This window comes from Protomyctophum bolini, assembly GCF_963924005.1.
Source record: "Protomyctophum bolini genome assembly, chromosome: 5".
In the NCBI taxonomy this organism is placed as follows: domain Eukaryota; kingdom Metazoa; phylum Chordata; class Actinopteri; order Myctophiformes; family Myctophidae; genus Protomyctophum; species Protomyctophum bolini.
Genome location: NC_137866.1, coordinates 2,828,200 through 2,841,984, shown reverse-complemented (window position 1 = coordinate 2,841,984; position 13,785 = coordinate 2,828,200). Strand labels below are relative to the sequence as shown.

The window sequence follows — 13,785 nt, the reverse complement described above, 5'->3', positions numbered from 1 at the left end:
TAAATGGGGTATCCGTAAACTAATGCATGTTAACCTGCAGGGGGAAGGGGGTCCTTGAAATTAAACGGGTTGAGAATCACTGGCATATCTTTTAAAATGGGGGTCCGCGGGCTAATAAATGTCAATTTGTGGGTCCTTGACATGAACCAGTGTTCTAGGGTTAACATATTCTACCGTATAGACGTTGGTTAAAGCAACATTTTAGTCATTCAAATAAGTTGTGTATATTTGCTGCTTCAGTCAATCCGTCCTTCAAAGCAGGAAGACGGAGAACGTAAAAGGAAAAGCTATAGTTTCCGGACATCTGGTCATCGTCAGTGATGGCAGGATGCATGGTTAAAACAGCAGATCTATAAGCCCTCACCGCGCCGCATCGTGTGGCGCTGGCGAGCTCGTAGATCTGCTGACTCCGGAGGTAGGGAATTATAGGCGTTAAGTGTTGGTTTGAGACGTGATGACAGTGTTTGGAGAAAGGAAGGGGAGGGAGGGAGGGAGGGAGGGAGGGAGGGAGGGAGGGAGGGATGGGGGGAAGGAGGGAGTGAGGGAGGGAGGGAGGGAGGGAGGGAAGGAGGGAGGGAGGGAGGGAGGGAGGGAGGGAGGGGAGGAGGGAGGGAGGGATGGGGGGAAGGAGGGAGGGAGGGAAGGAGGGAGGGAGGGAGGGATGGGGGGAAGGAGGGAGGGAGGGAGGGACGGGGGGAGGGAGGGAGGGGGGAGGGAGGGATGGGGGGAAGGAGGGAGGGAGGGAGGGAGGGAGGGAGGGAGGGAGGGGGGGAGGGAGGGATGGGGGGAAGGAGGGAGGGAGGGAAGGAGGGACGGGGGGGGAGGGAAGGAGGGAGGGAGGGAGGGACAGGTAAAGGAAAGGATTTAATCACAGAGCCCTGATATGCCTGCAGGGCACATGTGTTCTCTTTCTAGACACACACATGCACGCACACACACTCGCACACACACACACACACGTGCGTGTATAATGTGTACATGTGTGTGCGTGTTACAGTTACAGAGGCACACGCCCCCGATCTGTTTCTTGTTTTTACAGCTGTATATAAAAGTATTACATCTATGTTATACAAGCTCATATAACGCGCAGTGTCGTATATTTTTTATTGACTGCATATACAGTATAGCGTGTACAGGACAGCTATGATATTATATCATTTTATAGGCCTATATACACCAGCTCCACTGATGATCACACTCTCATGTACACTGCAGTGGTGGGAAGGGAAGGAGCAATTTGAACCCATTTTGGGGCGGGAACCCCTTTTGGTATTATGTTATAATAATAATAATAATAATAAAGCTTTATTTGTATATCACCTTTTAAGAACCAGAGTCACAAAGTGCTTTAACAGAGAGACATAATATAAAGACATAGCAAGGAGGCACACAATAGAATAAACTAGAACTGCACTCTGTCGAGTGCATACTTGCTTGTTGCACACTAGTAAGCCATAAATGGCCAACTAGTGCGCAAGCAGAGCGCGCAAGTAATGATTTTGCCCGCTGTAAACTGTCAAATCTCAGTATCTCTGTGAAGGAACGTTTGAAATGTCTAATTATTAGGTGTAACTATTTGCTACCTACCTACTTTATGCATATAAACACCTAGTATTATTAAGTATGGTTCAAGTTTCTGGATTACAGTTTTATCGATGTAGATATATTCTGGATCCCTTTTTAGTTTTTTTAAAGAAAAATAAATCATTGATATGTGATGAAAAAAAGGTATATAAACTGAATTAAAATATGTTATACAGTATAATTATTCTATTATTTATTCTATGTATTTCAAGTAATTACATTGTCAATAATGCACAAAATCACAACAACAGAATAAATCAATAAAAAAACCACAAATCACATGGGTATAGGGGGTTGAATGCAGCTTTGTAAAAATGAGTCTTAAGGAGTGATTTAAAACGCGGCACAGACTCGGCAACGCTTTAGCTATTGAAAAATAGCAGATCTACAAGCTGCTATAAGAACCACTGACATATAGAAACATAGCTTTTTTCAGAATACTGTCAGGATTTAGAAGGACATTTGTTTTTAGAATCTGATCTCGAGGTCAGAACGGGTTAAATATTTAAAACCTGTGTGTGTTGTGTTGGAACACAACCACCCTAAAGACTAATCATTGTGTATATTCCTGCACTATACCTGTATTGAGTGACCTTGGTACATAGAATTTGATCTATTGAAGATTCTGACCTTCAAATGTACATCATTTTTGTTTTGATTGTATTGCTGTTTGTTGTATTGTTCTTTCTGCTTTGGCAATGTAATGTTTTCTCATGCCAATAAAGCCCTTTGAATTGAATTGCAGATGGCTTCTTGGTTAGAGTTGGTGATGATATTATCACACGGAAGGATCAAATTACCTACCTAGGTTCCATCCTGGAGGCCAATCTTTCCGGTGATAAGATGGCCACCAACGTAATCAAAAAAGTCAATCAAAGAACAAGATTCCTCTACAGGATCTCCTCACTGGTCGACAAAAACACCTTGAAGACCTTAACAGGAGCCCTTGTACAAGGTTTCTTTGACTATGCATCCACCTCCTGGTACCACAGCACCTCAAAGGCCCTTAAAACAAGGCTCCAGACCTCCCAAAACAAACTGGTCAGGCTCCTACTTGGCCTCACCCCCCGAACCCACCTCACCCCTGCCCACTTTGACAGGCTGGGATGGCTTAGGGTCGACGACAGAGTACAGCATCTTGCAATGGGTCTGGTCCACAAGATTAGATACACCACCAAGATACCCATGTACCTGTCTAAATACTTCCTTAATGTAAACGAAGTCCACACCCACAACACCAGAGGGAGTGCAACAAACCATGTACAACCCAGATTCGGCACAAACAAGGGACTAAATTCTTTTCGCTCCTATGCGACCAAAATGTGGAACGCCCTACCAACAGTCATTAAGACATGTGAATCCCTTGGCTCCTTCAAAACTGCTCTCAAAGGGCACCTACGGATGGCTGCAATTCGAAACTGGCCTCTGTAAAAGCTGAATTTGTATCTGGATTGTACTATGTTTTTGTATGGACGTGGTGTTGGGTGCCTGCACATATGCACACATGGCATCAACGCATGGTGTTGTGTGCAGGCGCCCTACACTCTGTCTTTGTACTATGGATTGTACTATGTTTTTGTATGGACGTGGTGTTGGGTGCCTGCACATATGCACACATGGCATCAACGCATGGTGTTGTGTGCAGGCGCCCTACACTCTGTCTTTCGTTTTCTTTTCTTTTATCCCCCTGTTCCCCTCACTGTATATATACTTTTTTTCCCTTTTCGCTTCCTATATGATGAATTCCTGTTCTGTTCTTTAACTACATAGAAGTGTCTATTTGTTTGTCTCTAAATGTTTTGATGAATTGAACAATGTGGACCCTGTTGTAAACAAGTGTAAGGCTTAATTGGGTCGTCCACTCACAGTTAACAGTCTTTGTATTGAGTTTGTGCTTGAAATGTACTGTAATTCTGCAAACTGTTAATAAAGATTTCAATCAATCAATCAAAAAAATTGAATTGTGTGTTTCCAGGCGTGTCCACCAGGAGGCCGTTCAGAACGGGTTAAATATCTCAAACCTGTGTGTGTTTCCAGGCGTGTCCACCAGGAGGCCGTTCGAGTGCGACAGCGCGGCGGCGGCCGACGTGGTGCTGCTGGTGGACGGCTCCTGGAGCATCGGACGCACCAACTTCCGCCGCGTGCGCGACTTCCTGGAGGGCCTGGTCACGCCCTTCCACATCGGACCCGCCCACATCCAGTTCGGTGAGTCGGTGTCATCAATGTGCAAAGATCCCATAGCTGGCTGGGGCTGACAGAGGCGTTGCTTACAGTTATATGCCATTCATACTGACTGAAATCCTTTTTAAACTCTTCTGGTTTTGCGAATATTGGAAAAATGTAGTACTGAAATCAACCAGCAGGTGGAGCAGTTGAGTATGTTTTTTATAATTGGCCTGAACGCTGCACTAATGGAATGCATGTGCTAATAATAAGTATTTATGCTCAAATTATCCTACAGTATATAGTATACAACCGGACCAATGTTAGTCCCATAGCTGGGGGGGGGGTGTTACGTACATATTCGTACCCCCATAATATACGCTAGTTAAAGGGGCATTCCACTCATTTTATATTTTTTTCATACTTACAGTTCTAGGAAACTCAGAATTGGGGAGGCTTTTTTAAAATTATTTCCACACAAAAGCTCTAAGGTATAATAACGATGTTGAACATTTGTGGAATGCCCCTTTAACCCATTCAGGCCTGACGTCGAAATAAAAAAAAAAAAAAAAAAAAAAAACAGTTTTCTAAATCATGAAAATGTTCTGAAAGGTTTGAGGCACATTTTAACGATTTTTCAAAAATAGCAGACCTACAACAAGCTCATAGCGCACCACTCGGTGGCGCGCTATGAGCTTGTAGATCTGCTATTTTTCAATAGCTAAATTATAACATAATGTATGTGTAACCACCAAAAGGGGTTCCCGCTCAAAATGGGTTAAGATTGTATTGTATTGATTGTAAATATCCTGTCATTACAGTGGCTGCTCATGTCATTTCCATCTCTCTCTCTCTCTCTCTCTCTCTGTTGCGTTATATTTGCCATAACATGTGTGTACTGTGTGTGTGTGTGCGTGTGTGTGTGTGTGTGTGTGTGTGTGTGTGTGTGTGTGCGTGTGCGTGTGCGTGTGCGTGTGTCCCAGCCCTGACTCAGTACAGTGGAGACCCGCGTACAGAATGGCAGCTCAACAACTTCACCACCAAAGAGCAGCTGCTGGACGCCGTACGGAACTTCAGATACAAGGGAGGCAACACCTTTACGGGTAAATACACCTGAACTTCAGATACAAGGGAGGCAACACCTTTACCGGTAAATACACCTGAACTTCAGATACAAGGGAGGCAACACCTTTACGGGTAAATACACCTGAACTTCAGATACAAGGGAGGCAACACCTTTACTGGTAAATACACCTGAACTTCAGATACAAGGGAGGCAACACCTTTACTGGTAAATACACCTGAACTTCAGATACAAGGGAGGCAACACCTTTACCGGTAAATACACCTGAACTTCAGATACAAGGGAGGGAACACCTTTACCGGTAAATACACCTGAACTTCAGATACAAGGGAGGCAACACCTTTACCGGTAAATGCACCGGCGTCTGTCTGTCTGTGTGTACAGTGTTGTTATCGTCGACTAAAATTAAGACGAAAAATGTTCGCCGACTACCTTTTTTCCACTGAAGAAAACTAAATGGAAACTAAATTAAAACTATGCTATGGTGACTAAAACTATAAGACTAAATATACTGACAATTTCGTCAACAAATAAAAACTAGACTAAAATGTTAGGAAGGGACTAGTGGACGAAAAAGATCCAGTATAAGTCATTTTACACTTGGTTGCATGCTGAAAATAGCAGATCTACAAGCTCACAACGCGTCGCGCTGTGACGCGTTGTGAGCTTGTAGATCGGCTATTTTCAGCAAAAATGATTATGTATAAATAGTGTATTTCACATAATACAACAACATTGCTTGTGTGTGGGTGTGTGTGTATACAGTGGTGTCCCCTTCGTCTGTACCAGGCTAAAACCTAGAGGGTTTTGAAAGGTACCTTTCATGTGTGTGGCGTGTGTGTGTGTGTGTGTGTGTGTGTGTGTGTGTGTGTGTGTGTGTGTGTGTGTGTGTGTGTGTGTGTGTGTGTGTGTGTGTGTGTGTGTGTGTGTGTGTGTGTGTGTGTGTGTGCATGGCGTGCGTGCGTGCGTGTGTGTGTGTGTGTGTGCGTGCGTGCGTGTGTGTGCGTGTGCGTGTGCGTGCGTGCATGTGTGTGTGTGTGTGTGTGTGTGTGTGTGTGTGTGTGTGTGTGTGTGTGTGTGCGTGCGTGTGCGTGTGCGTGTGCGTGTGTGTGTGTGTGTGTGTGTGTGTGTGCGTGCGTGCGTGTGTGTGTGCGTGCGTGTGTGTGTGTGTGTGTGTGCGTGTCTTCCAGGCCAGGCGCTGATCCACGTCATGGAGGAGAACATGAGGGCGGAGTCGGGGGCGCGGTCGGACACGCCTCTCTTCCTGGTTCTGCTGACGGACGGGAAGTCTCAGGACGACGCCGTGGCCGCCGCGCGGCGGCTGAAGAACGCCGGGGTGGAGATCATGGCTGTAGGTGAGACAGGGAGGAGGGGGGGGGGGGGGGTGAGACAGGGGGGAGGGGGTGCCAGATTGTCACAATTAAAAAAAAGATGTACAAGCTCGTAGGGTGGCCCTTGCTGCCGCGCTACCAACTTGTAGATCCCCATTCGGACCCCCATTCGAAGAGACCCCCAGTAGAGAAGATTTTTACGGCTCTATAGCAGTGATTCTCAACCCGTTTAATTTCAAGGACCCCCCAGTTTGACATGCATTATAGTCTACGGACCCCCATTTAATGGCATTTCTATCTCTGAGACCCTAATATATAATGCAAAATCAATGTTAATTTAACTCTGGTTCCATTTATACATGCTCAGAGTGAAGCCCTAACCACACCAAAGGGTCCAGACGGTTTTAGTGTTGTCCCTGCGGTGTGAAATGTCCTGTTTTACGTTCAACGCATGGAATTTAACGGCCCCAAACCACCACCAAAGGGTCGAGACGGTTTTAGCGTTAACTCCTTGCAACCGTTTGGACCCAAGGAGTTGCATCATGGTGACCCTTTGGTGTGGTTTAGGGTGTTACAAGAGAGCACAATGCAACGAACAATTAGGATGTTTAAGAGAATGGAAGGAGCTTACGTTACGTTGCTGAAATATTTTCTTGGAGTTGGAGGGAACGTATAGGCACGCACTTTGGGGGCGATACTACCTTGATGGAAACAACAGGCTACATCACAAACTTTTTATGTTTTCACTTTTCATCATCCTTACATCTTAAGATAAATCTTTTATGTCTACAGTATACATATCTCTGATAGAAGCTTTGCAAATAATACGTAGGTTACAATATAATGAAATAATATAATGAATTGCATTTTCATGGCGCTTTTCTATGCACTACATGCCTACTCAAAGCGCTTAGAATGGTTCATTCATTCATACATTGGGAGGTGAAGCGGCGAACAGTCGACGCCAGCGTCCTCACTTCCCTATATATATACTACATGTTTAAAACATGCGGACCCTCCCCTCTCCTGAAAACTGCCCATGCACGAACTGATGTCGTTGTACATTGTATATACAGTAGAATAGGCTACTTACAGTAAGTTTTGACCATGAGCTGCTGATAATGTGGTTAAACTTTTAGGTTTTGAGACACATGCGGGAGGAGGAGAAATCACAGTCCATGCCATAGCTCAAAATTCAAATTCAATTTCAAAATTATAATTGCTTTGTATATGTCCTCTCTTCATAATGTAAATAATATCCCAAGCGGCACACTTTACTACTTCTTTTGATGGAAATAAGCGAACTAGCATAACACCCCATAGCCCCATTCAATTCCCATTCAATGCAATGCAATTCATTGAGGGCTTATGGTAGGGAAAATAGCCAATACGGAGTTTTTGCACAAAAAAACACCTTGACCTCTTTGGTGGGGACGTAACAACTACAAAGAAAGCATTCTAGCATGGAATTCTCCTTTAAGTCTATTTTTCATCTCGCTGTCACATGTGTCGCTACATCACACGTCAGTATGAACACGTGTTGAAATGATGAATTCCTCCTCTTGTTTGTGTGTCACTACAGGCGTGAAGAACGCCGACGAGGCCGAGCTGAGGCAAGTGGCGTCGGAGCCTCTGGACCTCAACGTGTACAACGTCAACGACTTCCCCCTGCTCAGCAAGCTGGTGGCGCGCCTCGTCCACATCCTCTGTGGGAAGATCCAGGACCGCAGCATCGCCAAACGTAAGAACGATAGTCGCCTCACAGCTAGAAGGTCCTGGGTTCGATTCCCGCTCGGGGCGCTGTGGGTGCTGGCGGCGTGTTTCCTCCTCCGCGTCATCAGTGCCCATACCCGAAGGCGGGGTTGGCGAAAGGGCCTTTCTGTGTGGAGTTTGCATGTTCTCCCCGTGTCCCCTAGGGTAGGTACCCTCACAAAAAACATGCAGTAATCCTGGTCTCTAAACTGCCTCCCCCTGGCCAGCCGGGGCGCCTGATGGAGGGGAAAGGAACTGGTTGGTTCCTTCCACGTGCTACGTCCAACCAGGGAAACTCCCCCCTTTCAGGAGCAACTTGGACACTCGGCCATGAAGGAAGCATGAGTTCAAGTCCGTTGCTCTCCCCAGGTTGGCGGAGGGTGTGTAGAGCCCAGGATCACATTAGATGATTGACACAGGGGTGAAAAATGGGTTACAAAATCGTGGGATAAAAAATATATTAGAAAAAACGATAGCTATCATCTGGTACGAAAGAAATAACTCCTATTCAATATTCAGCTATATACAGTAGTGTCAAACATTAAATACCATTGTAATGTACGTAAAATGCTGAATTTGCGTCATATGTAGAGACAAGCAAATCGGCTATTTTGTTAAATTCCCATTGACAATGAATGGAGAATTTACGTCCAATGTGTCTGAGCAAATAGACATGATATACGTCATGAGTCGACTCATGATGGCGGCACATTTCTCACGTTTATTTGAGAACTCCCAGCGTTCTCAAAATGTATTTTCAAAGCTGAGCCACGCACTGCCTTAACCAAGTGCAGCTCCCAGAGGAAGTGGACCTACCTTTCTATAAGTTTCATCAACTGTAAGATGTCAGTTAGGTATGCAGAGATGTGCTCTTCAATTTTGTTTTGTTTATTTATTTAACCGGTTTCTATTCCATGTTTCTCTCTCTTCTGCTCTCATTCTACCCCCTATCCTCTCCCTTCTCATCATGGAATACTGCAAAAGAATACTTTACTAACTGTAAACCTGTTGATTCTGATAGTGAGGATAGATTGTGAGCAAAGACACACAGTCAGCTCAATACTTACTCACTCACACATCTCACTTAACACCATCACTTAAATGTGCATTCCATCATTTCATCACTCATCCCTCCATATATAAGAGCAAGCTGAAAACTTATTTTTTCAACTTGACACAACTTGTGTTCTGGTACAAATTTCCTTACCATTTTGTAATGTTTTAGTTTTGTATTTCTATTTGCTAATTGTATATATATATGTATTGTAATGATTGACCTACTTTTGATTCCGGCATTCCGCTGCTTGTTATTTTTTATTTTATTTTATTTTATTTTTATGTGAAGCACTTTGAGTTGCATTTTATGTATGAAAATGTGCTATATAAATAAAGTTTATTATTATTATTATTATTATATGCACAGTAGCGAGCTATAGCTTGCCATACATGTAAAACAGTGGTTCCTCAAAGTGGGGCCCGGGGACCCCTAGGGGTCCTTGAGGAAGTTCCCGGGGGTCCCCAGCTAAATGATAGTTATAGGAACCTAATGGACCCTTATGGGTCTGTATAACTCAAAGATTTCAGATTTCAGATATTTATTGAAGGGACAGCCCCTTGAGATGCAGCGTCTCATTTTCAAGAGGGACCCATGAAAAAACAAAATACAGAAAAGCATACTGTACACAAATACACAAAATATGCAGTAGTACACACAGATACAAACAGATATTACAAATACATACCAGAGGGTACAAATGGAACCATACGGACCCTTATACGGGTCCATTTGTGTCCAACTTGTACGCAAGTTGGTCCAACTGGTGGTGCTTTTTGGTTGAGAATCACTGCTAGTAATGCAAATCTTCTCTTGGTCCCTGGCATATCTCTTCAAATGGGGGTCCGCGGGGCTAATGAGTGGCCATTTGGGGGCCCTTGGGAACCCCTGCTGTAGAACGTAGACATAGTAATAATAATAATAATAATAATAATAATAATAATAATACTAATAATAATAATAAAACTTTATTTGTATAGCACCTTTCAACTATCAGGCAACAAAATCAGGCAAATTGTGCCTGATTTGCTAGGACCAGATTACATAAATGACCATATTTCTTACGTCATCATTGAGAGCTATAGTCATACATATACACACCATGTACTCTGGTCCCAGCAAATCAGGCACAATTTGCTAGTTTTTTTGACTGATTATGTATATAGTATACGTATGACTAGCTCTAAATGATGACGTAAGACATATGGTCATTTATGTAATCTGGTCCCAGCAAACCAGGCACAAATTTGCTGTTTTATTTGCATACACATCAAGTGGCGGGTTGGCTGGCACGGTGCACACAGACCGGGCGAAATTATTACTTGCGCGCTCTGCTTGCGCAAGTAATAATAATAAAAATGTATTTGTATAGCACCTTTCATGACAGCTCAAAGTGCTTTACAGAGCAATGGAGAAAGAAAAGAAAAGAAAAGCAAAGCGATAGTGATCCAGTGTGTCTTTCCTTCCCTCCCTGCAGGAATGGAGCCCCGGCCCACGGTGGACCCGGTCCTGTCCTACCCCAGTCCCACCGACCTGCGCTTCTCGGGCCTGGGCTCCAGGGAGGTCCGGCTGCACTGGACCTCCGGCCTGGCCCGCCTGGCTACGGTGCAGCAGTACAGGGTGGTCTTCCACAGCTCCGAGGGCCAGAGTCCACAGGAGGTCAGTCTGTCTGAGGGGCCACACACTGAGGGGCCACAGGGTAGGGGCAGTACAGGGTGGTCTTCCACAGCTCCGAGGGCCAGAGTCCACAGGAGGTCAGTCTGTCTGAGGGGCCACAGGGTAGGGGCAGTACAGGGTGGTCTTCCACAGCTCCGAGGGCCAGGAGGTCAGTCTGAGGGGCCACACCACCACCAACGCAGCAATGTGTCTGTCGATCAGTGAACTGACGCGCTTTAAACAAAGTTTGCCCACTGATCTGATCGCTGGCTTTTTTTGAGGGTTTTGTTTGAATTAGCAGATTGAATTAGAAATGAAGACAAATGCATAATGATACACTATTGTCTTTCTAACTCTGTGTGTCTGTGTCTGTGTCTGTGTGTGCCTGCCTGCCTGCCTCCCTGCCTGCCTGCCTGCCTGCCTGCCTGCCTCCCTGCCTCCCTGCCTGCCTGCCTGCCTGCCTGCCTGCCTCCCTGCCTCCCTGCCTGCCTGCCTGCCTGCCTGCCTGCCTCCCTGCCTGCCTGCCTGCCTGCCTCCCTGCCTCCCTGCCTGCCTGCCTGCCTGCCTGCCTCCCTGCCTGCCTCCCTGCCTCCCTGCCTGCCTGCCTGCCTGCCTGCCGTGCGTGCCTCTCTCCAGGTGGTGGTTCCTGGCTCAGCCTCCAGCGTGCTGCTCACAGGGCTGTCCTCCCAGACTCTCTACCACGTGTCCATCTTCCCCGTGTATGAGGACAACGTTGGCCTGGCACTCCGAGGCACCGTCACCACACGTAAGAGACCATATGAATGTACACAGGGACGGTGTACTGTACTCTCTCTGTACTGTAAGCAGACATTAGATGGTGTACACTGTACTGTAAGCACTAAGCAGACATTATTTGCCCTGGGTGAGGGGACTGAGAAACAGAGGGACGGTGGTCACCTCCAGACTCTGAATAGGCCTTCATAAGTTCATACTACTGTTGTTTTCGTCGACTAAAACTAAGACGAAAAATGTTCGTCGACTCGACTACCTTTTTCCACTGAAGAAAACGAAATGGAAACTAAATGAAAACTAAGCTATGATGACTAAAACTGAGACTAAATATACTGACAATTGTCAGTTTTACACTTGGTTGCATGCTGAAAATAGCAGATCTACAAGCTCACTGCGACGCGTTGTGTGCTTGTAGATCGGCTATTTTCAGCAAGTGTACTAAAAACAGTCCTTACGACGATATCGGTGCCCACCAAAGTCGACTAAATCAACCGTAGATTTAGTCGACTAAAATATCATGACATTTAGTCGTACTAAAACTAGACTTAACACCAACACATTCCAGGTGACTAAAATGTGACAAAAACTAAATGAAAACTATTCCAAAGACTATGACTAAAACTAAAATCAAAATGTGCTGCCAAAAACAACACTGCTTCATACCTCCCTCTCCCTCTCCGTCCCCCTCAGTGCCCCTGGCCACCCCCGAGGACCTGGAGGTGACGCCCTCGTCCCCCAGCAGCCTGAGGGTCAGCTGGGGCGCGGCCCCCGGGGCCTCTCAGTACATGATCCTGTACTCGGCCCTCAGCCACGGAGAGCCTGACGACGCCAAGGAGGTGAGTTATATCTACGGTATAAAACAACACACGGACGTAAAGGGTGTTCAATAGCACTGATTTATGAAACAAAAACCTGGAAAATGGAGTTAGTGGGTTTCCTCCCTGTGTCTGTCCAGGTGAAGTTCGGTGCTGACCAGTCAGTGGTGGAGTTAGGAGGTCTGGCGCCGGCCACAGACTACTCTGTCACGCTGTACGCCCTGTACGACGAGGACCCCAGCGACCCCGTCACCGCCATCGCCACCACCTGTACGTACTGTACACGCCGACCTCTGCTGCATCGTTAGTTTGATTGATTGATTGATTGAATTGGCAGAAATGTAATCAGTAATGGGTACAGTCAAACAGAAACTAGTTAGTCGAGCCGGGGCCGAGTCTCTGGCCGGCCCAGTTAGGGCCCAGTTTGGGCTACCGACGTAGGGTCCATTGGCCCAGTCTGTTTAGAGCTGGCCCAGTTTAACTTTGAAAAGACGGGAGCGAAAACACAAGAAAAACAACAAGAGATAGCTAACATTGGCAGCCCTTCCTTCACAAATGGCCCCCACCCACTGGGGAATATATCAGGGGGAGAGATTCCGACAATAGGTTCAAACGGTACCACAACACTACTCGACATAGTGTCAAAGATCTCAGTCCAATACGTACGTAAAGAAGAGCATGACCAAAACATATGTATATACGTGGCGGGGGCCGAACGACACCTATCTCACAGGGGATCAATATCACCATATATTTTGGATAATAATAATAATAATAATCTTTATTGTCCCGAAGGATATTTGTCTTCACAATATGTTCAACAGTTCAACACCCACATCAAAAACAACACAGAGCACATTAACACCAAGACAATACAAAAAACTAAAACAAAACATGAGTTCCCCACTGTGTACAGAAACCATCCTATCGGCGGGGCAGTTTGTTTAGAGCCGCGATGGCTGAGGGGACAAAACTACTGAAACAGACCTTTTTCCATGGCAAAGGTTCTGTATCTTCTGTCCAGATGGCATGAGGTTAAAGAAACGATACAGAGGATGGTCAGTGTCATTTGATATCGAGAGTGCTAGTCGTGTGATGGCCTTATTGTTCATATCAGAAAGTGTGGGTGTGGGAAGTCTGATGATTTTGGAAGCAATACGGGTGATACTGAAAAGGATCACAACAAAACCTTTAAGAACGTGTCCCCCTATGTCTCCTCCTCCACAGTCCCCCTGCCTCCCCCGCTCAGCGTCCAGTTCCCCGTGGTCACCCACAGCATGCTGAGGGTCAGCTGGGTCCCCGGGGCCGCGGAGGTCCCTGGGCACAGGGTGGTCTGCAGCACCAACCACGGCAGTGACGTCAAGCAGGTGACCCACCCCAACTCACCCTTATTCCCCACAGCCATTCATTCATCTGTCTGTCCTCGCAACTGACCCTTATTCCCAACAGCCATTCATTCATCTGTCTGTCCTCGCAACTGACCCTTATTCCCAACAGCCATTCATTCATCTGTCTGTCCTCGCAACTGACCCTTATTCCCAACAGCCTGTCTGTCTGTCCTCGCAACTGACCCTTATTCCCAACAGCCATTCA

The 13,785-nt window shown here is 46.0% G+C and overlaps 1 protein-coding gene across 1 annotated transcript in view; it reads left to right on the top strand.

Annotated features, from left to right (window-relative positions):
- The window catches only part of LOC308316123 (collagen alpha-1(XX) chain-like), a 79,065-nt gene that overhangs the window by 34,499 nt on the left and 30,781 nt on the right, over positions 1-13,785 (top strand). The window contains exons 7-15 of the mRNA XM_080764528.1: positions 3,622-3,789; positions 4,731-4,850; positions 6,022-6,186; positions 7,745-7,903; positions 10,446-10,627; positions 11,261-11,390; positions 12,068-12,213; positions 12,333-12,462; positions 13,420-13,559. Of these exons, the coding sequence (XP_080620654.1) occupies positions 3,622-3,789; positions 4,731-4,850; positions 6,022-6,186; positions 7,745-7,903; positions 10,446-10,627; positions 11,261-11,390; positions 12,068-12,213; positions 12,333-12,462; positions 13,420-13,559 (1,340 nt within the window). The remainder of the gene's footprint in view (positions 1-3,621; positions 3,790-4,730; positions 4,851-6,021; positions 6,187-7,744; positions 7,904-10,445; positions 10,628-11,260; positions 11,391-12,067; positions 12,214-12,332; positions 12,463-13,419; positions 13,560-13,785) is intronic.